This window comes from Pleurodeles waltl, chromosome 7, assembly GCF_031143425.1.
Source record: "Pleurodeles waltl isolate 20211129_DDA chromosome 7, aPleWal1.hap1.20221129, whole genome shotgun sequence".
Lineage (NCBI taxonomy): Eukaryota > Metazoa > Chordata > Amphibia > Caudata > Salamandridae > Pleurodeles > Pleurodeles waltl.
In genome coordinates, this window is record NC_090446.1 from 1527256272 (window position 1) to 1527282021 (window position 25750).

The 25750-nt window shown below is 48.4% G+C and overlaps 1 protein-coding gene across 2 annotated transcripts in view; it reads right to left on the reverse strand.

Moving 5' to 3' along the window:
* Nucleotides 1–25750, reverse strand: part of GRIK5 (glutamate ionotropic receptor kainate type subunit 5) — a 994397-nt gene that overhangs the window by 19115 nt on the left and 949532 nt on the right. For both annotated transcript variants that reach the window (XM_069201377.1, XM_069201378.1), the window contains 2 exons: nt 22212–22385; nt 11016–11181 (listed from right to left, as the gene is read on the reverse strand). In XM_069201377.1, coding sequence (XP_069057478.1) covers nt 11016–11181; nt 22212–22385 — 340 coding nt within the window. The remainder of the gene's footprint in view (nt 1–11015; nt 11182–22211; nt 22386–25750) is intronic.

Consider the following 25750-nt stretch of genomic DNA (forward strand, 5'->3'; position numbering starts at 1 on the left):
CAGATTATGACCATAGCCGGACTTCTGCCCCAAGAAGGGCGGACACCGGCAGTAATCATAGTTGCAGATGGTGGTAAGGTGGCTCTGCTACCACCAGCACCGCCACGCCAGTAGACCGCCGCAAGCCATATTGTGACCTGTGATACAGCCTGGCGGTGTTATGCTGGTGGGCACTGCTGGCGGTAGCAGCACCCCTTCCCATTCCCTGCCGGAAGACCACCTGGAAGAAGGTAAGTTGGGCTTCCGACAGGGGAGAGGGGTGGGGGGTGTCTTGTGAACAACAGAGACTTTCCTTTGAAGTTTGCCTACTTGAAAGGCAGAAAGGGGTATAAGTAGCGGACCCAAAACCCCAGACTTTAGATTCTTCAAGATCACTTCTGGAACCAAAAGGAACCTCTGCCAAGGAAAAGAGATGAAGAGCTGAGGAGAAGTGCTGCCCCTGCCTGTGACTGTGCATTGTTGGGCTATCCTGCAGTTGCTGCTTCTGCCTGTGAAAAGGGACAAAAAGGGCCTGATTCTAATGTTGGCGGGCGGCGGGAGCCGCCCGCCAAGCTACCGCCGCTGAATGACCGCACCGCGGTCAAAAGACCGCGGCGGCCATTTAGACATTTCCTCTGGGCCGGCGGGCGCTCTCCAAAAGAGCGCCCGCCGGCCCAGAGGAAATGCCCCTGCAACGAGGACGCCGGCTCAGAATTGAGCCAGCGGAGTTGCAGGGGTGCGACGGGTGCAGTTTGCACCCGTCGCGTATTTCAGTGTCTGCTTAGCAGACACTGAAATACTTTGCGGGGCCCTCTTACGGGGGCCCCTGCCGTGCCCGTGCCATTGGCATGGGCACGGCAGGGGCCCCCAGGGGCCCCGCGGCACCCCCTACCGCCATCCTGTTCCTGGCGGGCGAACCGCCAGGAACAGGATGGCGGTAGGGGGTGTCAGAATCCCCCATGGCGGCGCAGCAAGCTGCGCCGCCATGGGGGATTCAAAGGGCAGCGGTAAACCGGCGGGAGACCGCCGGTTTGCCTCTTCTGACCGCAGCCGAAGCGCCGCGGTCAGAATGCCCTGCGGGGCACCGCCGGCCTGTCGGCGGTGCTCCCGCCGACCCTGGCCCCGGCGGTCTTAGACCACCGGGGTCAGAATGACCCCCAAAGACTGGACTTTTTTTTTTTTTTTTTTTAATTTTTTTCTTTTGGTTTTAAACCAAAACTTGACATATACGAAGGGCTTAAACATAAGAATCTCACTGCAATGTCTCAACGTTGAAAAAATATGCATACATATTTTGAAATGAAACAAAACGTCCCCGACCCCCCCCCCCCCAAACACCCAGCGTGGCACCCATAACACTTAAGCAGTCTCATAATGCAGTACTTTTCTTTTCCTTTTTCCACTCCAATCATTCTCTGTAGTGTTTCAGGAGTGAAAAGCGGTGACGCATCCGTCATGTTCCCCTCTAGGACCATGCCCGCAACTTGACTACATCTCTAGGGAGTGGTATGTGATCCAATCTCCCCATATCTTTTGAAATTTCCACAGGCATCCTCTATTTGTGTATGTTGTTTTTTCCCCCATCATAAACCCATCCATGCCCTTTCTCCAGGCGCCCATCGTCGGGTAACTTTCAGCTCCCCATAAACGGGCTATATCCCTTTTGGCGACCATCAACCCGAGCCCACATAGTAGAAGCTTCCTTCGAGGTAGGTCTATATCATTGGGAATGCCTAGTAGTATGCATTTGTGATCTTGAGGGATCCGTGCAGTCAGTACCTCAGCAAGTTCTCCCCGCATTCCACTCCAAAATTCTCTAATCTTGGGGCAAGACGTGGAGAAAGGATCCTACCTTATTACAACCCCTAGTACAATTAGGATGTCTGGCCCTCCCACTGAGTGCAGTCTTTGTGGGTCATAATATACTCTATGTAGAATTTTGAATTGTATCAGCCTAAGTCTTGTCCTAATTGCCACTTCCCTCGGAAACATCAAAGCAGTCTCCCAGTCTATGTCTTCCATGGGTCCCAGTTCTTTCTCCCACTTAGTACGTAGGGTCGCCAGCGTATTCAGCATATTATTATTTATGGTCTTATATACTGCCGAGGTCGCTTTCTCCGTTATCTTATTCGTTAGCAAACGGCCCTCCAGGGGGGAATAGTCCGAGATTTTCCGTCCCGAGAGACCCTCCCTGCTCCATGCATGTCTCAGTCTAATGTAGTGGAAGTATTGCGTTCAGCTTAGGGCGTATTCCCGTTGAAGAGATTCAAAGGGCATGAGGTCTCCGTTGAGTGTCAGATCCCCAATTTTGGAAATTCCAATCCTATCCCATCCCTGGTAGACTTTAAGTTTCTTAATTTCCTTTAACCACCCTCCCTCCCATAGTGGGGTTTCCTTTGTGGGGCGCTTGTACCACCCTATCTTTTTATTGGCTCTTGTCCATGCCATTAAGGTCACCTTCGTAGCCGGTGTAAGGTGTCCAATCCCCGTACTCTCTTATAGAAATTGTCTACACGTCCTTCCCTCCCATTGTAACCGCTCAAGACGGAAGGCAGGGTGGTCATCAGCAGCGAATAACCAATCGTTGACATTAATAAGATGTGCTGCCCAATATTATGCCTCAATATCTGGTAGGGACAGTCCCCCTGCACAATGATTACGTTGCAACGTTGTAAGGGCTATTCGAGGGTGTTTCCCTTCCCACAGGAAGAGTCGAATGTCTCTATCTATAGCTCTAAATTGACCGGGGGGATTTGGAAATATGTGTTTTGTAAAATGTATAGGAACTTCGGTAGGGAGATAATTTTAAGCATAGCCGCCCTCCCCATCAATGTGAGAGGTAATGTTGTCCATCTGTTAAAGTCATAACTGCATTCCTTCACCACCCTCGCAAGATTGCGAACATGACTTCTGTCAGTTTCCTGAGTGACTTATATAGGAATCCCTCCTCTGTGCAATGCAGCTGCATCGGCAGCGGTGGAGATATGCTCCCTGCCGAGGCGTGTATAAGGTAGATTTTTGCCTGTTAATACGATATCCTGAGTGCCTCCCATACTCCTCTATCAAGAGAAACAATCTCGGGAGGGTCACCTCTAGACGGGTGATGTAGAGGAGGACATCATCCGCATACAGGGAAATGCGCTCCTCTCCGTCTTCCCCAGGTTTTAATCTAAAGCCAGATAAGCTTGCAGAGTTCCTAATCGTACACGCTAGAGATTCTAGAGTAAGGGCGAATAAGAGGGGAGACAGAGGGCATCCCTGTCTCGTGCCTCTCTCAATGGGGAACTCTGAGGAAATGACTCCATTGACCCTGACCGTCACCATTGGCCAGAGTAGGGTTACTTCACCCACTCAACATATTTTGGACCAAACCCAAATCGCCTTAGTGTCGCCTCTAGAAAGGGCCAGCGAACCACATCAAAGGCCTTCTCCACATCTAGAGCTAGGAATAAATGTGGCTTCGGGCGGTTCATCACTTTGGCCAACCATACGTGCGCCCTTCGCAGGTTGTGTCTTGTAGGTCTTCCCGGCATAAAGCCAGTCTGATCCATGTGGACCAAGGAAGGGATAACTCCAATCAGCCGGGTTGCCATTACCGTGGCCAAAACCTTTACTTCCACATTTAATAGGGATATCGGCCTGTAGGAAGCACATTTACATTTGGGTCTTCCCTCTTTGTATATTACTGCAATCTCGGCCCTCCGAAGATCTGGGGGAAGGACCCCCTGCTGACGAGCTTCTAGATACATATTTAATAAATGGGGAGCTAGTACCTCACGGAAGCTTTTAAAAATCTCCACAGGAAAGCCATTTGGGCCTGGAGCTTTGCCCGGTCTGAGCCGCGTCAGTGCAGCAGAATTCTCCTCAAGTGTAAGCTCTTCCTCAAGTCCTTCTCGTCCCTCCACGCCTAGTACAGTCATATCTATCCCATTCAGATATTCAGTGATCCTGTCCACACATTCTAATGATCTTGACTTATAAAAGTCCCTGTAGTAGCATGCAAATGCCTCCACAATGTCCTTATCCGCAGTAACTCTAACTCCATCCTGGGTCTCTATCTCTTGTACCCATCTAGTTTCTCTTTCCTTCTTCTCTAGCCAGGCGAGAAGTTTCCCCGTTTTATCTCCAGTCTCATATAATCTATACTGGGTTGCCCTGAGGCAGGACTTCATCTCTTTTTCTGCTATCTCTCTATATTCCGCTTTTGCAAGCTCTAGCTGCCAAAGTAGTGAGGATGTGGGCAACAGTACCGCCTCCCCTTCTAACTCCAGGAGCTTACCCTCCATATCGCTCATCGTTTTATTCTCTCTACGTCTTTTTTGAGCCACTAGATTCTGTGCGCTGTCTCTAAGCACTGTCTTATAGGCTTCCCATAATCTCACTGCGGATCCGACTGATCCTACGTTTTCATTAAAATATAGTTCTGTGTCTATTCGTAGACCTTTCGCCACGTCCTGATCTTGCATGTCCCTCGCGTTCAGCCTCCAACCCCTGCGTCCTTCAGACTTCCCTCCCAGAGTAACTAACAGAGGGGAATGATCTGATAGGCCTCTCGCTAGGTAGCCTGCACCTTGTATCTTGCCTATCTCTCCAACGGGAGTGAATATATAATCTAAGCGAGAAAAGACTTTGTGTGCCCCTGAAAAATATGAGTATTTCTTTTCCATTGGATGTATTCTTCTCCACACATCTGTCAATCCCAGGGAGGCAGCGAAATAATGTAGTGGGGTAGTCTGACATATTGTCGGTCTCTCACCAGATCAATCCATTTCTAAATTCATCACATCATTAAAGTCTCCTCCCAGTATGTGAAGAGAGGCAGAGGATAGTAGTAGGATCCTTGCGATTTTGTCTAGGAGGGGGCCCTGTAGTCTCGGGGGAGCATATGCGCTCAGCAATAGGACTTCTCTCCGTCCCCAGGATCCCTCAACTCCCACAAAACGTCCATTTGTGTCCTCCCATCTATGACCTGAAAGGGCGGGGTCTTGCGGATCAGTATTGCTACTCCTCTAGAACCAGATGTGTAACCGCATGAGCAAGTACTATGTAGGGACCTCTATTTAACAAACCACATTTCGTACCTTTTAGGTGAGTTTCCTGGAGGAGCACTATGTCCGCTTTCTGTCTTTTAATATATTGGGAGACTAGACCCCTTTTAACTCTATCTCCTAGACCATTTAAATTCCAGGAAAGTGCGCTGAAGCCCTTTTCATTCTCGTGGGTATCCCCCTATCTGTACTTCTGGGGACCATCTTAGACAGTGAATATCTACATCAAGTCCTCTTGACCAATGGGAGCTCATAGTACTGATGACTTGGGGTCTAGAGACATTATCTTTCTTCCCTTTATGCTCATCCATCTGTGCCTGTGTCTATGAGTGAACCACGCTACTGACTAAGAACAATGTGGTAAACAACCATCTAAAACTTAACACCCCTCCCACCCCTCTCCCCACCTCCCTGTGGCCCCTGTGAGCGTGTTTCCTCATATCCCTACCCTACAAGAGTCCGGAGGTCTGTAGCCCCCCTCCCACTCTCACCCTCCCAACCGTGCGTAACTGTGAAGATTATATGAAACTCCTTGATGGAAAGGAGGATGAGTCTTTCTGTAAGTTCGGGTAGAAACAAAGACGGCTCACCACCCCATTCAGTTTTCAGTCCTGCTGCTGTCCCTCCGAACACCCGGGAGTCCGGGCGCCCTCCTCGACCTCCATTCTGTCAATGGCTTCCAACAATGGGTGGGGGGACTTTCCCCGGACCGGGCCCTCCGGAGGGGGTCCGTGGATCTATAACGTCCCCTCCACTTTGAGACCAAGCTTCCACACTGTGAGTGCCTTCCAATTCGGTGGTGTCCGCCCTCCCTTCTGCTCGTCCGGGGATCCACCAAGGCGTACTCCTGCTAATTCCCTGTTTTCGTCTGCTTCTGCGCACCAGGAGGGACCATTCCTTAGGTCTCGCTCCCTCTGTTTCTCTAGCTGAATTATCAGGTTTTCCAGTTCCACCCTTAACAAGCCTAGGTCGCTCCTCAATCCAGTTCCAGGCCTCTTCTGGAGACTGAAAAAAAAAGGATTTTCCCTGGAACATTACTTTAAGTTTGGCTGGGAAGAGGAGCATTATCCGAGTTGTAGGCCTCAAAGCCTAGCCTTAACCGAGTCAAAGGCGCGCCGCTGTCTTTGCACTTCTCTTGTATAGTCCGGGAAGACTAGGATCTTTGAGTTTTCGTATCTGACCTCTCCCATCTTGCGGACTTCCATTAGGATCATATCTCTATCGAGGTAGTTGAGAAAATGAGCTATCACTGGCCTGGGGGGCGCACCTGGTGGAGGTCTCCCCCCCAGTGCCCTATGGGCCCTCTCTATTATGAAACATTTCGAGAACTTTTCATGTGGAATAACATGTTTTAACCACTTCTCTAGGAAACTAATCATGTCTGTCCCTTCTATTCCTTCAGCAAATCCTACAAAGCGGAGGTTATTGCGTTGGGCTCTATTTTCTGCATCTTCCAACTGCCACATTACGTCTTTGTCAATGACTTTGATCTCTGATACCTCTTTCTGTAAGTCTCTGACTGTGTCTTCCACTTCCGATAAGCGAATCTCTGCGGATGTAACTCTCTCAGCTACCTTACGAAGATCCTGTCTAAGCAGGGACACCTCTGAGTGCACCTCACCCATCCGTTCCTCGAGGGCTCCTCTAGATGCCTGTATCACTGTTAGAAGCGCATTGTTGTCTGGAGTGATCGCACGTTCCCTCGCTGACACAGGGGGTGTCACAACCTTCGTGTACTTGTCCATTTTGCCCTGTCGGGGTGGTTTAGGATCCTTATCTCGCGCCATCCTGAATCAGCTATAACCTTCCTCGAGTCGTCTAATTTCAGATAACTCTGAGTCCATGCATGGGTCACTCAACCATCTCAGTCACGACCGGCCCCTTGCGGGATCCAGGCCCCAAAGAGACACACGCCCGGCACCAGGCAGTCAGCGCTGCCAAGGATCCTACTATTCTTCACCCCCATATGAAAGTGATTTCTCCAGCCAGGTCTCTCAGGGGAGTGATTTAACTCGTTATGACAAGCTGCCTCGAATGCCTAGGCAGGGCTTTGATTGTTCGCAGTCACAGTACCTCACATTCAGGTCTCAGGCGGGCCCCCTCAGCGCCCCTTCCTCCCTTTCAGCAAGGGTCAGCTGTGTTTTGACTCCTGCCGATCAAGCGGCCCCGGTGGAGGACATGCACGGAACCCCCTCGCGACGCAGGCACCAGCCGGGTCCACCTGGAGATAGCCGCTTCTCTCCAGGCTCACCAGGGGATCTCCAGGCAGGCCCCACGTTCACAGGGCCCAAATCCTCGTCCTGGGCTCTCGGGGCGGGCTCCCCTCGCGATCACCCAGCGCCTGCAGTGGTCAGGGCCCGCGTCTCCAGAGGGCGCAGCTCCGCCTCTCCCCCACTGCAGCTCTGAAACTCGGCGCCGGGGAGCCCGCGACAGTCGGGCTCAAGCACACCCACAAGGGGATACTCGGACCCCGTTATACTGGACTTTGTTGTGCATTCCTGCTTAAGAAGAATCTCCAAGGCCTTGGACTGAGCTTGCCTCCTGTTTTGAAGTCTCAGGGTCATCAAAGACTTTCTCTGCCAGTGCCTGGACTCTCTGCTGAGAGTCCTGCCCTGCCATGTGGTACCCTATCCAGTCCCTGGGCCCTTGAAAGGTGAAGTTGGCAGAACAAGGACTGAAATCCACGCACAGAAACTCATGAGGGAACATTTTTTGAGGCACCATCTGCAACGCGGCTGATAAATGATGCGCTACCCGCTTCGTGGTCGAAATCGATGCTCCACATGCATCGCGGCTGGGAGATCGACACATCGCGGCTGGACAAATGACAAAACACCCACTTGCAGCTGCTGATAATGATGCAAACCCCATGCAGCGCTATCTTTTAACACCATGCTACCGGACCTCTCACACATCGTCCCTGGGCGTCAAAGTCATTGTGAACCTGCGTGGATCCGAGGTGCCCTGTTTGGAAATCGACACATCGCTCTCTTGCGAGGGGGAAAAATGACACATCTCTGACCCGTCCGAAGAAGAAATGACACACGGCCTCACTTGCGAGTAAGGAATCGACGTATTGCTCACTTTTCAGACGGACTCTCGCCCGTGCGGCTTTATTTTTGACACAAACCAGGTACTTTGTGTAAAATCAACGTTTCCATTGATTTCTATGGATTAAGACTCTTATTCTTTTTTTAATTCATATCTTGACTTGTGCATGTTGGATTTTTGTCATTTTGGTCCTGTTTGACTTAGATAAATATTACCTATTTTACTAAACTGGTGTGGTGTCCATTTTGTAGTGTTTCCCTGCATTACTGTGTGTGTTGGTACAAATACTTTATACACTGCTTCTGGGTTAAGCCTTTCTGCTTGTGCCAAGCTACCAAAGGTGTGAGCGGGGTTAATTAGGTGTGTTTCTCCTTTCAGTCAATCAATCAATCAATCAATCAATCTGAGTTTTATAAAGCGCAGCTACTTAGAGTCTCAAGATGCTGGAGCAGGGTGTAGCGAGTACAGGAGGTGGATTAAAAAAGCTATGACTTCAGTTCCTTCGTGAAGCTGGGGAGGGAGGTTGTTTGTCTGATGTGGATGGGTAGGGCATTCCAGGCGGTGGCTGCGAGGTAGGAGAAGGAGCGTCCTCCTGTTCTGGTTTTCCTGATGTGGGGTACTTCTGCGAGAGAGAGCTGGGCTGAGCATAGGGCCCTGCGGGGTACGTGGAAGTTGAGTTGCTGGTTCAGGAAGGCTGGTCCAGTGTTGTGGAGGGCTTTGTGTGTGTGGGTGAGGATCTTGAAAGTGATTCTTTGCTCTATGGGAAGCCAGTGCAGTGTAGGTAGGTGTTGCGAGATGTGGCAGTGTCGGGTTAGGTCGAGGATCAATCTGGCAGAGGCATTCTGGATGTTTTGCAATTTTCTGTGAGTTTTTTATTGATTCAGGCGTAGAGTGCGTTGCCGTAGTCCAGTCTGCTGGTGATGAGGGCGTATGTGATGGTCTTTCTATGCTTGAGGGGGATCCATTTGAAGGTCATGGGTAGGAGTCGGATAGTGCGGAAGCAGGTGGAGGTGAATGAGTTGATCTGATGGTTCATGCTGAAGTCGAGGTCCAAGATGATTCTGAGGTTGCGGGCTTGGCTGGCGGGGGTGGGTGGGTTTCCGAGGGTGGGTGGCCCCATATTTTGGGTAGAGGGCCCAGGATGAGTACCTCGGTCTTATTTGTGTTTGTCGTCCTTTGCTCTGACTAGAGTGAGGGTCCTTGCTTGGACAGGGGGTCACCTGACTGCCAACCAAAAACCCCATTTCTAACACCAGCTTTGTGTTCAGTGAGGGCTCTCACAGAAAATTCAAGCAGAAGTATCTGAAACAAAGGTATCTGGCAGTCATCAGCCTTCCTGAGGCAGTAATCAGAGGTGGAGGAAAGGATATGCTCTGCCTTTAAGATTCTTCAACCTGACCAATGGACCAACACCTCCCCCCACTACGATTATCCAAATGTCAGTGCTCAAGAAGACCTAATCAGCAGCCCTCAGTCTATCAAGACCTCATTGAATTCCTAAGAGGAGCCCTGTCTCCCAACACTCATTATTATCTAAGTCTCCACCCTCCAACCATATGAATGAAGTCAATACACTTCCAGTGTTTGTGGAAGATATATGAACCCTCTATTGTGTGCTGTGCTAAGCCAGGGGCATTTCAAAATACATCCCATTGGTTCCAGTACTCATAAAATACACAAAAAACAACTACCATCCTGTGTCACACACTCACTGCACATGTATGCACTTGACACACACAGCAAATGTTAGTGCAAGGGTCTGGATTCACATAACACATTAACTTTAAGCGAGAGGGGTCACGGATTGCACTCTCCTCGACAGAGAAAAAATTTCTGTCCCACTATTGATCTACAAAAGTTTGGTACTCCTACACCACTGCTTTGTGTTTGTCACCTGGGCAGGGACAGTATTTCTATACCCCCTATGAGGGTAACAGGAGACGAGTCCGTCGCAAGGACAGAAGCTCTGCGATGAGAATTAATGCATAGAGATGTGCTGGGGCAGTGCAGAGACCAATAACCATGCGCATCGCAACAGGAAGACCCTTGCATGGGGACTAGGATGGACCTATGGACATACGTGGCTGTATGCATTCTATGACAGGGAAAATGGATGCACATACCAGCACAGAAGAGCACACACGCTCTTACTGGGGCAGCCGGACAGATCCATGGTCTGGGACAGAGGGACGCTAGCACAATCACAATGACATCAAATCTGAAACACAACTCAACTGAGTGCAATGACACGGATGATGGGGGAATTCAAAGTGGCTCACATCCTACTGAACTACTCTGTAAGGAGATCACATCTGCTAGAGAACTATCTACACTCAAAATCACCTAAGAGCTCCATGAAGGCATGCTAGTTACAAATACATTGTGATCTTAAACCATGTGACATAATAGTACCAACTCAGAAATTACACTGCCCCTGAGACAGGGTACATACCTGAGTACCACTGATTCAGGAAGGCAGAACATCTGATGAAGGGACAATGATTAAAGGGACAATGGGACCAAAAACAGTCCTACATAGACATGCATCACACTGCACAAGGATGGGCGACCAATAACCCATGTGACTCACGCACTGGGAGAGAAGCAAACAGGACTTGAAGAATGAAATGGACACAAATGAATACTGATCACACATACATCATTTAAGAGATCAGAATACATGCAGGTTTGTGACAACCTACAACCGCCAGAGCCCAGTCCACAAGATGAAGACACCCAAAGCACCACAAGGATAAGGATATGATGAATTCAGCACCACACAAAAGCTGCATGGCAGAACACAACAAAGTAAACAGTTGTGATCTGTTAAGAGTCTGCATCAGGCTTGATCAAGTTAGGATCCATTCCATGGTGTGAGACTGCGCTGGACTCTTTCACAACTACAAAACAGCCCCCCCTAGCTCCCAGTTGTGTTACCTGAAAGAAGGTCATGGTGGAACCGCCGTGGATTGTGCCATACTCGATGTTGGTTTGGTCGGCCAGGTCATCAGCCGACTCAATGGGCACTTCCATGCGCTGCACCGTCAGGAAGGCAGCTAGGTTGGCCGTGTATGAGGAGATGATGATAAGTGTGAAGGCCCACCTAGAAGAAATAGAATTTAAAAAGTGGGAACCTGGGGGAGCACAGAGAATTAATGTGAAGGTTTCAGGAGAGCACACAAAATAAGTACAGGAGAACATGGGGGGGGCATAGAGAACAAATACAGGGAGATCTGGAGGATTCAGAATTAAAGGGGACGCCCGGGGACACAAGGTAACTGGAAGGGGACATGGAAGAGACAGAGAAGAAATACAGGGGGTGTAGATGGCACAGAAAGTCAATACTGGTGAACCTGGGGGGCAAACAGGAAAAATACAGGGAAGCCTGGAAGATTCAGAATAAATAAAAGGGAACCCAGAGGACACATGATAACTAGAAGGGGACACAGAAGAGACAAAGAAGTAATACTGGGGGTACAGATTGCACTGAAAGTCAATACTGGTGAACACAGGGGACATAAGGAATCCGGAATTGCCATGAGAAGCTGTGAGGGCTCTATACTGAAGGAAAGAGAGGAGCAGCTGTTGAAGAGAGATGATGGGGTGTCCTTGCAAGAGGAAGATGCTGGTCAGAAGAAGTGAGGTGCCATGAAGGATCTGAGATTGGATGAGCTGAAAATATCCACTGTGCCCCACTGAAGGATTTGTACTGGTCTGCGAGGGAGGCAACCAGGGAACTCTGAGGTTCAGTGGAAGTTTGACCCAACTGCATCCCCCCGGATGGATAATACGTACCAACAAAAGACTAATCAAGTTTCCCTAGAACTTGCAAGTGCCTCAAAGTTGTGAGGTGCTACAAGAAAAGTGGTCCACACTCTTCACAAAACCCAATGAAAAGCGCCAGAGGAGAGTTGCCCTGATGGAGAGGCCAATATCACACATTAGGTCCACATGTGGTAGGCGCTTAGGTGTCTGGGTCATGGGATTGTGTCAGGCCGTGAGTAGGATTCCTAAGCCGCACGACCCACTGAGATACAAGCACCACAACCTATTCACTGGCTCCATGACTGGCGGTGCCTACGCTCACCTGATATTTGTGTAGCACTGCAGATTCTGACCACATACCTGGTGGCTGGGGAGGAGTGGGGTCACTGAATATCAGTGGTGTGCAGCGCACATCCCACGAGCAGCACAGATTCACAAAAGACACCAGTCGTCACAGACGTGGCCTGGACCTGAGATGAGTGGACAATGCAGAGGGTACATTGTGCTACACGGAAGCATTGAAGGGGGAGCAAACCCAAACCAGTTGAGGCGGGTCATCTACTCGAATCCGTGACTGCGCTGGTCATCAGCTTATTGACTTAACAATCCCCATATGTATGATCAAGGGAAACCACAGATATTTTTAGGGGGGCGTAGAGACGCAACGAGAACCTCAAGAGGTTGTCCCAGTGGAGTAGCCAAGGCTACCCTCGACAGTAACCAGGCAATACCCACTGTAATTTGTTGCTTTTGAACTATAATGCACAGTATTACATTGTTCGTGATTTGAAGTTCTGTTTCAAAGACCCAGCACTGTTGGACAATTAGTTTTTTACTCGTGTTTCATGGTGTTTCCAGTTCTGAGCTACTAACTGCACACCACCTCCCTGGGAAAGTCTCGGACTTTTCGACTTCACTACCCTGAGGGTCAAATGCTAAAGTGCTGAGTTTGGTGTTCAGTTCTGGGCTCAATAGTAAGGTTACACCTTGGGCACTAGCGGGCACAGTCTGAGCCTGCCTTGGCACCCATGGACAGTTTCCCACATGGGACACATCAATGTTTTCCACCAGAGCCTGTGCGGTTCAGAAGCAGTAGCAGCAATTCTCAGAGCTCATATTCTCCGGAAATGAGCACAGACTTGCATCTTTCAGAATACACGTGTGCCAGAATGCTGTAATATTTAAACAAGCATTGGCAGAGTCAACAGGTCTCGCCTATGTAAGAAGTATTGGCTTTGCCAATATGTTTTGCCATGTTGTACACCACTGTTGCAGCTGTTTGGCATGGCTAAGAGTTAGTGGGGTAAAGGAGAGGGGCGTGAAGTGGAGTTTTGTAAAGTGGAGTAGAGTGTACCAAGCCAAAAGAGTTAAGATTAAGTTTGATGGCTATTAGCCAAACACGTCTCAAGTGCTGATGCATCACAGACTCCAGTCTGAGGACTAGAGTGGAACCCTTACTTCCACTGTGACCCAGCAGAGCACTTATCATGTTAATAACATTGTGATGGCGTGAAAGTTAGCACCACTGTGGTGTTAAGGACATGACCGCAATCACTTAATTAGGTCTGGGCAGAGTCACGGCGTCCCGCTTTGCAGAACTCCGCAAAGTGACTAAAATACTTTGCTACGCGGAGTTCCGCAAGTGCTGATTTTTAGTGCCAGGTGTTTGTCCTGTGCTGAAAAATCAGTGCAAACGGCATCACGTGCAGCGCAAGAGGGCGCTGCTTCTTTTCTGCCACTCGACTAGATTTTCTACACGAGCGGCTCCTTCCTCAACGCGCATGGAAGGTTTCTCAACAAGAACGGTAGTGACCATCCGCGATTACCTGCATTGAGAAATCTCACTGGGAGGTGGTCTGAGTAAGATTTTCCTCACTCGCGCCCGCCAACTTAACGGTGGCGAGCGCAAATGAGGAAAAAAACTCTGATTCGCTCCACTAAGCTGAGTTTTTCGGAATTCCGCACTCTAAGCGGGGCGCGGGCTGGGAAAAACTCCCCAAACTCTGCAAGCGGAGCGGAGTTTACCGCCCACTCCTACACGCGATACGGCTTTGTAGTCAGTAGCTGACAGGAGAGGACAGCAGCGGCGGGGAAGGTTCTAGTGTCCCAGAGTTTAAGCCACTAATCCCTGCCTCAGAGTCTTCAATGTGAGCCTCTTCCCTCTCTGCTAGCGGAAGACATTCCTCAAAGGCTGTTCTGTACCAGGGACTTGTTTCTGTTCCAGTTCCTGCACACTGAGAACAATATGGAATTGTAAACCCTCTTAAATAGGGTTTCGACCTGCTTAGGAAAGATAACAATCCCCGTGGTGACCTGCTGCTGTTTCATGAATGATGCTGAAAACTGAAGTCTTGCTTCATTCATAATTCCTTTTCTTTCAGCTCACATCTGGTTTCCCCCCAGGCTCTCTGCTCTTCCATCGTCTGTATTTCCAGCTCGTTTCCAGCCTAAGAAACCCCGCGTCTGGGATCTTGTGGACGAATATTAATAGATTGTATAAAATTCGTTGTATTCTCAGTCCCAGATATTCCCTGGTTGAACTAGGTGCGCACAGCAAGACCCCTATCCAATGAGAACTCATTACTCAAGGCCATACTTGATGGGGTTGGGGAGGGGCAGCCCTGACCAAATAACCCAGCCACTGTGTGTGCTAAACAGATATTTACAGCCATATAGTGGCAATTTGGGGGCGTTCAGGCAATTTGTTAAACAAACTATGGCCGGCCCTGGCACAAGAGACTGAGGCCAAATAAACAGCCTACGGGGTGGGGGTTGAAACCCCCGCTGCAGATTAATGAAGGCACGTGATGCTGCGGGGGTCCCTGGACACCGACCCCCTCTCGCCACTCGGTGGGTGAAGTCTGAAGCTAGCTTGAGTCAAGATGTCTGTCCCCAGGCCTGCTGGGCCCTCCTTCCAGACATCAAATAAAGACAGGGGATCCAGTCGGATCCTTTCAATCATTCACTCATCCTTAGCCACAGCGCTGAGATTAATGTTAGTTAAAGGTACACAACTAGCCGAGTTAGACAGGCCAGCCACTACTCCGGTGTGTTTTCTTCTATTTGTTTTACTATTGGTGTGATTTGTTGCTGTTAGAAAGAGCGCGTCATTGCTGCTGGAACCATAGAGAGGTTTATAAACCATGGCCTGGGGCGCACTGCTGCGCTTACGGTTTGTGGGTTTCTAGCTGTTTCTTGTTTTTTTGTTGGGATCAACGCTGGGTTTTCGACGCCTTTCAGTTCCCGCTGATATTAAACAAATGTCTGAGAAACATGAGTTGTGTGCGCATTAGGGTGACTTGTAATCCAGCCTCTGGATGCAGGACGTGGTTCAATGGCAGCATCTGGCCATATGTCTCACTTCTTAGTGAACTGTAAATGGCGCCGTCGCCTCCGGCTTTGCGTCACTCAAGGCTGCGTTTGTTGTCGTCTCATGTGTGACCTTCCCACTCACCAGAAGGCTCTGTCCTCCTGAGGTCTCCCTCGGCTTCCTGACGTGTCCCCTAAACACACCTTCTAACACTGGGCAACACCCATCCACCGACCATCTGGGAAAAACAGGACATTCAGCCCATGTGTCCTGTCCCGACAGTCATGGGACACCTTGGCCCCCGAGGGGGGTGGCCGCCAGGTGCAGCTGGCATCAGCGACAGTAGCCCCTCTCCAGACGTGTGTGCGGCTCCCCTGCTTTCAGTGTGTGCTTCTCACCTCACCATGGTCTTGTGTGAGGGTACACCAACTCATCTTCAAACAAAGAGGGGTGTCAGCATCCTTCCAGCCTCCCCACCCCCCGGATCTCAGCTTTATCCCAAGTCAAAGAGGGTCTTTCACCTGTGAGTGGGTAGTGCCACACGTGGGCATCGCGTTCACGCCCACTTCAGCCTTCTTTCCATCAGGGTCCGACTGATGCTTATACAGGGAACTGCTGCTAGCTTGCAGATGACGGTACCTCCCTGCGAGTCTGCAGCAGATGGTACCCTCCACTAAATTTCAGCTGATGGCTCATCCCTGCTAGCTTGCAGCTAATGGTACCTCCTTGCTAGCTTGCAGCTAATGGTACCTCCCTGCGAGTCTGCAGCAGATGGTACCCTCCACTAAATTTCAGCTGATGGCACCTCCCTACTAACTTCCACCTGATGCTAGCTCCATGCTAGATTGCATCTGATGGTACCTCCCCACTAGCCTGTATCTGACAGTAACTCCCCATTAGTTTGCAGCTGATGGTTTTTCCTCACTAGCTTGCAGCTGATGGTTTTTCCTCACCAGCCTGCAGCTGATGGTAGCCCCGCTTGCTTGCAGCTGGTGCAACTGAGGTTACCACCTCGCTAGTTTGCAGCTCATGGTACCTTGCTAGCTTGAAGCTGACAGTACCTCCCCGTTAGCTTGCAGGTAATGGTATCACACTTGCTTGAGGCTTACAGTACCTCCCCGCTAGCTTGCAGCTGATGGTACCACCTTGTTAGCTTGCTGCTCATGGTACCTTGCTAGCTCGAGGTTCACAGTACCATCCTGTTAGCTTGCATGTAATGGTTACTTGCTGGTTTGAGGCTGACAGTACTTCCCTGCTAGCTTGTAGCTGGTGGTACCACCTCGCTAGCTTGCAGCTAATGGTACCCTGCTGGCTTGAGGCTGACAGTACTTCCCCACTGGTTTTCAGGTAATGGTACCCCTCTGACATGAGGCTGAGAGTACCTCCCGCTAGCTTGCAGCTGATGGTACAACCTCGTTATCTTGCAGCTAATGGTACCTTGCTAGCTTGAGGTTGACAGTACCTCCCTGTTAGCTTGCAGGTAATGGCACCTTGCTCGATTGAGGCTGACAGTATTTTTCTGTTAGCTTGCTGACAGTACTCCTCACTAGCTTGCAGCTGATGGGACCTCCCTGCTATCTTGAGGCTGACAGTACTTCCCTGCTAGCTTGCAGCTGATGGCACCTTGCTAGCTGAGGCTGTCAGTACTTCCCTGCTAGCTTGCAGCTGATGGGACCTCCCTTCTAACTTGCAGCTGATGGTACCTTGCTAGCTTGAGGCTGACAGTACTTCCCTGGTAGCATGCAGCAGATGGTAACTCCTTGCTAGCTTGCAGCTGATGTTACCTTGCTAGCGTGAGGCTGACAGTACTTCCCTGCTAGCTTGCAGCTGATGGCACCTTGCTAGCGTGAGGCTGACAGTACTTCCCCGCTAGCTTGCAGCTGATGGGACCTTTCTCCTAGCTTGCAGCTCATGTAAAAAACTGTAAACTTTGCACTTGTATAGCGCACTACTCACCCATTAGGGTCTCAAGGGACTGTACGCATACCACTGTGGAACCCCTCCTGGCTTTTCCCTGTGAGGCACCCACTCGTGGATAGCCCCAGGGTGAAGCCAGGCATCCAAGCGCTGTCAGGGCAGTTGTGGAGATTAAGCAAGCTATTGCCCAGAGTTACAGATTGGGACCCATTAATTAGATTAGGCACTGAGGCGAGAATTATCTGGTCCAAGGGAATTGAGCCCAAGACTCGCTGAGCGGGAATTGAACACTGGTCCCAGGCTAGATCTCTGCATCAGGGTCTGCCGCTCTAACCATTGTGCCACACCACTCCATGGTACTTTGCTAGCTTGAGACTGACAGTATTTCCCCGCTAGCTTGCAGCTGATGGGACATCCCTGCTAGCTTGAGGCTAACAGTACTTCCCCGCTAGCTTGCAGCTGATGGGACCTCCCTGCTATCTTGCAGCTGATGGGACCTCCCTGCTAGCTTGCAGCTGGTGGTAACTCCGTGTGCATACCAGAGTGCAATGCAGTAGAAACACAAGCAAGAGGGATGCACAGTAAATGTATTTATTTCCTATTAGTTACAACCAAGGTCGCGACTGGTGCAAACTCTACCCTGCACATATTTATGACGTCAGACCCTTTTTGAGCCTGTTATCGTCTTGTTAGTCTAAATGACCCAGAAGGGACCATATGTGCATATTGTGTTGTGGGAATTACAACACGAACATCCTCCCGAGGGCTTTTGTTAAACTGAATACTTCTAAGTTGCACTGGGGTGGGAGCGACTGAGGGCTGGGAGATAAGCTTTGACTGAGACCATGTCCCAGACCTCGCTATTCAATGGAGTCTGAGCCAACATCCTTGAGTAACGGTGAGGAGCCGGAAGTGCTGATGCTTTCCTTCCGCTGTAGAATAAACTCCTGGTGTCTGCCCTCTTACACGCATAGTCAGCGGGTGTCCTTTCCCACCCGAATGGTGGAGACCACCTTTGCTCTCCTGCCCTACTGATCACTGCACACGTCTCCAATGGGTCCATAGAGCCTGTTACTGGAGTGGTCACCTGCCACTCTGCACCACCATGTGGAAAGGCCACTCACCAGGAGTGAGAGAGCATGGCTCTCTTATTTTGTTGTATTATGTTGTGGCTATTAAAAGCAGGGGATAAAATACGGGTGTTTTTGATACAAAACAACTGGAGGTGACTGGAGAATTGCTGCTAAGGTAAGAAATACACAAATATTTAGATGCCTTCTAATAAGGAATATTCTCCGGCAAAACTGTTTAGCGAACAGTCGTTCAAAGTCTTCAGGGAAACTTAGTATTGTAGCTTATGGGATCTTTATTTCCATACCCCGGAGAAACTTTGGTCCCATATCCTGGGGAAAACTTCAGTCCCATGCCCTAGGTTAACTTCAGTCCCATTCCCCAGGAGAACTTCAATCCTATGCTCCACGTGAGCTTCATTCCCATGCCACAGAAGAATATAAATTCCATGCTGCAAGAGCACTTCAATACCATGCCTCAGGAGAACTTCAATCCCATACTGCAAGAGAACTTCATTCCCATGCCCCAAGAGAACTTCAATCCCATACTGCAAGAGAACTTCAATCCCAGGCCCCAGGAGAACTTCAATGCTATGCCCCAGGAGAACTTTAATCCTGTGCCCCAGGTGAACTTCATTCCCATGCCCCAGGAGAATGTCAGTCCCATACTGCAAGAGAACTTCAAAACCAGGCCCCAGGAGAACTTAAATCCCATACTGCAAGAGACCCTTATTCCCAGGCCTCAGAAGAACGTTAATCCCATACTGCAAGAGAACTTCAATCCCAGGCCCCAGGAGAACTTCATTCCTATGCCCCAGGAGAACTTCAATCCTATGTCCCAGGTGAACTTCATTCCCATGCCCTAGAAGAACGTCAGACCCATATTGCAAGAGAACTTCAATCCCAGGCCCCAGGAGAACTTCAATCCTATGCCCCAGGAGAACTTCAATCCCATGTCCCAGTAGAACTTCAGTCCTATACTGCAAGAGAACATCAATCCCAGGCCCCAGGAGAACTTCATTCCTATGCCCCAGGAGAACTTAATTCCCATGCCCCAGTAGAACTTCAGTCCCATACTGCAAGAGAACTTCAGTCCCAGGCCCCAGGAGAACTTAAGTCCTATGCCCCAGGAGAACTTCAATCCTATGCCCCAGGAGAACTTCAGTCCCATACTACAAGAAAACTTCAAACCCAGGCCCCAGGAGAACTTCAATCCCATACTGCAAGAGAACTTTAATCCCAGGCCCCAGAAGAACGTTAATCCAATACTGCAAGGGAACCTCAATCCCAGGCCCAAGGAGAAATTCATTCCTATGCCCAAGGAGAACTTCAATCCTATGCCCCAGGTGAACCTCATTCCCATGCCCCAGAAGAACTTCAGTCCCATACTGCAAGAGAACTTCAATCCCAGGCCCCAGGAGAACTTCAGTCCTATGCCCCAGGAGAACTTCAATCCTATGCTCCAGGTGAACTTCATTTCCATGCCCCAGGAGAACTTCAGTCCCATACTGCAAGAGAACGTCAATCCCAGGCCCCAGGAGAACTTCAATCCTATGCCCCAGGTGAACTTCAATCCCACGTCCCAGGAGAACTTAAATCCCATATTTTATAAGACCTTGAGTCCAATATCCTGGGCAAAACTTCAATCACATGGCCTGGAAAACTTCACTCCATTACCACAATGAAACTGTAATCACACATCCCAATGAGAATTCAATCCCATGCTATCAGAGAACTTCAGATCCATACCCTAGGAGAAACTCAGTCCCATGCCCCAGGAAAAAAAATCAGTCCCATACACCAAGGAGATTTTCAGCCCCATATCCTGGGGAAAACGTAAATCCCATGGCCCAGAAAACGTCACTCCACTATCACAAGAGAACTGCAATTTCATACCCCAATGGAAATGTAATCCCATATCACTGGGAAACATCAATCCCATGCCCCAGGAGAACTTCAATCCTATATTCCAAAGGACCTTACTAAGAGCACTTCAATCCCTTACAACAGAAGAATTATAGTCCCATTCCTTAGGAGCACTTTCATTGTATACTTCAATCCTATCCTATCCTATCCTATACTTCAGTCCCATACCGTAATGGAACTGCAATCCCATACCCCAATTGAAATTTAATCATATATCCCAAGGAAACTTTAATTCCATGTCCCAGGAGAACGTCAATCCCATACTCTAAAGCAGTGGTTCCCAACCTTTTGACTTCTGTGGACCCCCACTTTATCATTACTGGAACCTGGGGACCCCCACTGAATCATTATTGAAATCCAGGGACCCCCACTGAGGCATTACGAAAATCTGCTAATATTATTCAAACCCAGGACCATAGGTTGGTTTGGAAACCACTGCTCTAAAGAGACATCAATCTCATACCCCAGAAAAAAGTCAATCCCATACCCCAATCTAACTTCAATCCCATTCCCCAGGAGAACTTCGATCCCATACTCTTAAGAAACACCAATCTCATACCCAAAGTGAACTTCAAACCCATATCCAAGGAGAACCTAAGCCCCATATCCCAGGAAAACGTCAATCCTATACTCTAAAGAAGCATCAATCTCATACCCCAGGAGAACTTCAACCCATACCCAGAAGAACTTCAATCCTCTACCACAGAGAAACTGAACTGCAATCTCACACCCCAGTGGAAATTCAAACCTATGTCCTGGGGTAAATGGAAACTTCAGTCCAATACAGGAAATTCTGTCCCATTGAGCAGGAGGACTTCAGTCACCTACCCTTAAGGGGATGTTAATCCAATGCCATAAGAGAGGAGCTTCATTCCCATCCCATTGAAACAACTCCCTTTTGGTGGCTCTGAGAGTCTGTGCACTACCCCTGCAAGAGACTCTGAGGCTCTGAGGCTCTGTATACTACCTGCTGCTAGAGGCTCTGCCGGTTTGTATATTACCCCTGCTGGAGGCTCTCAGAGTCTGTATACTACACCCTGCTGGGGGCTCTGAGAGTCTGTATACTACACCCTGCTGGGGGCTCTGAGAGTCTGTATACTACACCCTGCTGGGGGCTCTGAGGGTCTGTATACAGCCCTCTGCTGGAGGCTCAGAGAGTCTGTATACTAAACCCTGCTGGAGGCTCTGAGAGTCTGTATACTAACCCCTGCTGGAGGCTCTGGGAGTCTGTATACTACACCCTGCTGGGGGCTCTGAGAGTCTGTACACTACACCCTGCTGGGGGCTCTGAGAGTCTGTATACTACACCCTGCTGGGGGCTCTGAGAGTCTGTATACAGCCCTCTGCTGGAGGCTCTGAGAGTCTGTATACTACCGCTGCTGGAGGCTCGGAGAGTCTGTATACTACACCCTGCAGGAGGCTCTGAGGGTCTGTATACTAACCCCTGCTGGAGGCTCTGGGAGTCTGTATACTACCCCCTGCTGGAGGCTCTGGGAGTCTGTATACTACCCCCTGCTGGAGGCTCATACAGTCTGTATCCTAACCCCTGCTGGAGGCTCTGAGGGTCTGTATACTACCCCCGATGGAAACTATGACTGAATAATGCCCCCAGTAGAGTCACAAAGATTCAATGTGATGTACACAACCTCTGCTAGAAACCCTACCTGGCTCTACACTGTCCCTGCCACAGCATCACATTTTAAGGAGTCTGATTCTCAGTATGGCGCCCCCTGTTGTTAGCTCTGATAGTACCACACTGCCCTACTGGAAGATCTTGATTCTGTATACTGCCCCTAGTGAAGGCTCTAATGAGCATATAGAGATTTTTAATGGGGGTGTATACTGTCCCTCTTAAATGATGTATATGTGCTATTCCATAATGGGGCATATCCAGAACTACATAGTGTCAGGTGATAGAGTTTCCTGTGGACCTATACTGCCCCTGCTGGATGTTGTGGGGAGATGCACATTTCCTTATGATGGAGGCTTTAGCGGTCTGTGCACAGACCCCATTTAAATGACGTTAGACAGGGTTTCAATAGCACCAAATTCCCCAGTTATGTGACTTCTGGGCACTATAGGCTCTTGGGCAGACTGCTAGCTGTGGTTGTGGGTTCAGGGTAAAGCAATGCACTAGTCACCTACCAGACCCCGCTGACGCAGCGAGTGGACAGTGCCCGCGGCATGATCTCCGAGCCCTGCTGCATGAATCCACCCACCGGGAACCAGAGGCTGTTCCCCAGGGTGTACTGGTTCTCCAGCACATTGTGGCGCTCTCGTAGACAGGGGTGTGGGTTGTACCACTCGTAGGGGCTCAGCCTGCAAGAGGAGAAGAGAGGGGTCAGGAGGAAACTGCACCAAAAACAACCTGCCTTCATTGCAGCCCACCCAATGCTCGCCCACCTGTGCAACCATGCCGCCATATGTCCATCCGACTTCCACCCACCAAAGTGTCCTGCCAGTCACTCATTGATCACACCACCCAACTATCTAACATAAGATCTTACCACCCATTCAACCATCCTCTAGTATATCTTCCCATCCTACCACCCCCAAACTCTCCTGTCATTCACCCATCCATCTTATCATCCAACCATATATCAAAACATCTTACCACCCATTCAACCATCCTTCCTTATTCCCATTCTTCCTTCCATTCACCAAACTATCCTGCCATTCACCCATCCATCAAACCATCCAACTATCTAACATAAGATCTTATCACCCACTCAACAATCCTGCCATATAGCCACCCATCCTCTCAACTACCAAACTATCCTGCCAGTCACCCATCCATCAAACCATCCAACTATCTAATATAACATCTTATCAGTCAATCAACCATTCAACCATACAACCATTCATCCTCCCAAACTATCCTGCCAGTCACTCATCCATTAAACCATCCAGCTATCTAACATAAAATCTTACCACCCACTCAACAATCCTGCCATCCAGTCAACGGTCCTCCCACCCATCAAACTATCCTGCCAATCACCCATCCATCACACCACCCATTCAACCATTCTTTCTTATACCCATTCCCCCTTCCATTTACCAAACTGTCCTACAACTCACCCATACAGCACACTATCGAACTGTCTAACATAACATCTTACTAGCCACTCAACCATCCTTTTGTGTACCTACCTATCCTACTATTCACCAATCTATCCTGTCATTCACTCATCCATCTTCCCATATAATCATATACGACAACATAACACAACATAACACAGCATAACATAACATGACATCTTACCACACATTCAACCATCCTTCCTTATACTCATTCTTCCTCCCACTCACCAAACTGTCCTATAATTCACCCCTCCAACATACTATCCAACTATCTAACATAATATCTTACTATCCACACAAGCATCCCACCCCCCCAAACCATCTGGCCAATCACTCATCCATCAAACCATCCAACTATCTAACATAACTTCTTACCATCCACACAACCATCCTCCCAAACAACCATCCATCCTCCCAGCCCCTCAAACTATCCAGTCAATCACTCATCCATCAAACCAGCCAACTATCTAATATAATATCTTACCATCCATACAACCATCCATCCTCCCAGCCCCTCAAACTATCCAGTTAATCACTCATTCATCAAACCATCTATCTATCTAATATAACATCTTACCATCCACTCAACCATCCTCCCAAACAACCATCAATCCTCCCACCCCACCAAACCATCTGGCCAATCACTTATCCATCAAACCATCCAACTATCTAATATAACATCTTACCAACCACTCACCAATCCTTTTGTGTACCTACCCATCCTACCACCCTCAAACTCGTCTTTCACCTATCCATCTTACCATCCATCTATCATAATATCTTATAACCAGCTCACCCATAACCATCCTACTGCATATGCATCTAACCTCCCATCCACCAAACTATCATACAATTCACCCATTCTTCGTAGCATCCAACTATCTGACATAACATTTTACCAGCTCATTCTATTCAACAGTCTAACACAGGCCCTGATTTAGTAGCCAGCAGATAGATCACTCACTCACAACGGTGACAGATATTCTGTCTGCCAAAATCTAAATCTTATTACATGCTATGGGATTTAGGTTTCGGCAAAAGGGATATCCTTGACCATTCTAACCCATCCATCAAGTTCTAAGTCAGGCTCACAATGTCTTACCACCCACTCAATTATCCTTGTGTATACTCATTCAAACTCCCATTCACAAAACTTTCCTGCAGTTCACCTATCCGTCACACATTCAACCATCTAACATAACATCTTACCACCCACTCAACCCCTCAGGAGACTTTCCCACTAATTTATTGATTGCACAACCCACATGCTGCCATAGACACTGGATGTAAGACCAACAACACACCACCATCCACACCACACTCCCTGTAATCACCCGACCATATGACATCTAGCTTTAAGACCAAGGACAGAGTAATATTCCAAAATATAAAAATATAAAAAGCTATTTTATTGCATAGTTTGTTTTTTTCTTTCTGCTATCAATTTAGAAACAAGAAAGTCATGTCATGTTGATATGTATCCAACAAATCTTTAAGTTCCTTGACTAAGTTGACCACTCTCGAGGCCAACTTTGGATGTGAGTCATTCATTAATATTTTCACATACCTAATGCATACATATTTATGCACAGTTGTCTTTTATTTTCTGTGAACACAATTAAAGATGATGTCTGGCTGCGTGTGCTTTATAAATAATAGAATAAATTCAGTTAAATTATTGATATCGAATTAATCACATAATTTACATTCTTGAGAGAAGTGCAAAGAAAAGAAATTCACTTTTATAATGGTGATTAGTAACAATTTTCTTCAGGACAAATGTGTCAAATCAACATTCATATAACACTTAAGATTCATTGAGCTTATCCCCAGCCTGCATAAACATGTGTCTAGGTCTGCGTTGATGCGCCATCTCCCAATGTACGGCCACAACTTCTTGAAACTCAACATGAGTAAAACTGATCCCTTTGTTGTACAGGACATATTCAACTGCTGGGAGCCTGTCTTCTATAGCGTGCTCCTGACTCCAGCCATCAAGTGCTACCAGATCAGGAGGTCTCCTTAATGATGCAAGTGAATGTGGTGCCCAGTGGATTTTTCCATCTGCCCTGCCTTCTGAGAAAAACACCCCCTTTGTTGCCTCAATCCCAGATTGCCTATAAAGTAGACGATTGCAAGAGTCTAGATCAAGAGTCAGTCAGTCAGTCAGTCACAAAACTTTATTCGGCAAATGCCATAAAAGTACAGACAAAAACACAAATACCACACAATAATTACGTTACAGTAAATAGATAGAAGAATAAAATAGTACCATATCTAAAACATTACGTAAACATCCGGTCTAAAATCTCATAAAATAAACAAATAAAACTCATAACATAAGAAAAATCACAATAACAGAATACAAAGATTAACTTACAATATTAAACTATACATACATATACATTTAAAATGAAATGAGCCTTTTCCTAATGCTTAAAGAAGCTGTAACAAAATCTAATACAAAATGACAAATTTGTCTATCTGGCAATCTCTGAAAATATATTAAAGCTTCCTTGTAATGGATGGGTCTAACAGAACGTAAAGTGGGTAAAATGCAAACCCCTCTAGGAGCAGCATAAAAAGGGCAAAAGAGAAAAAAG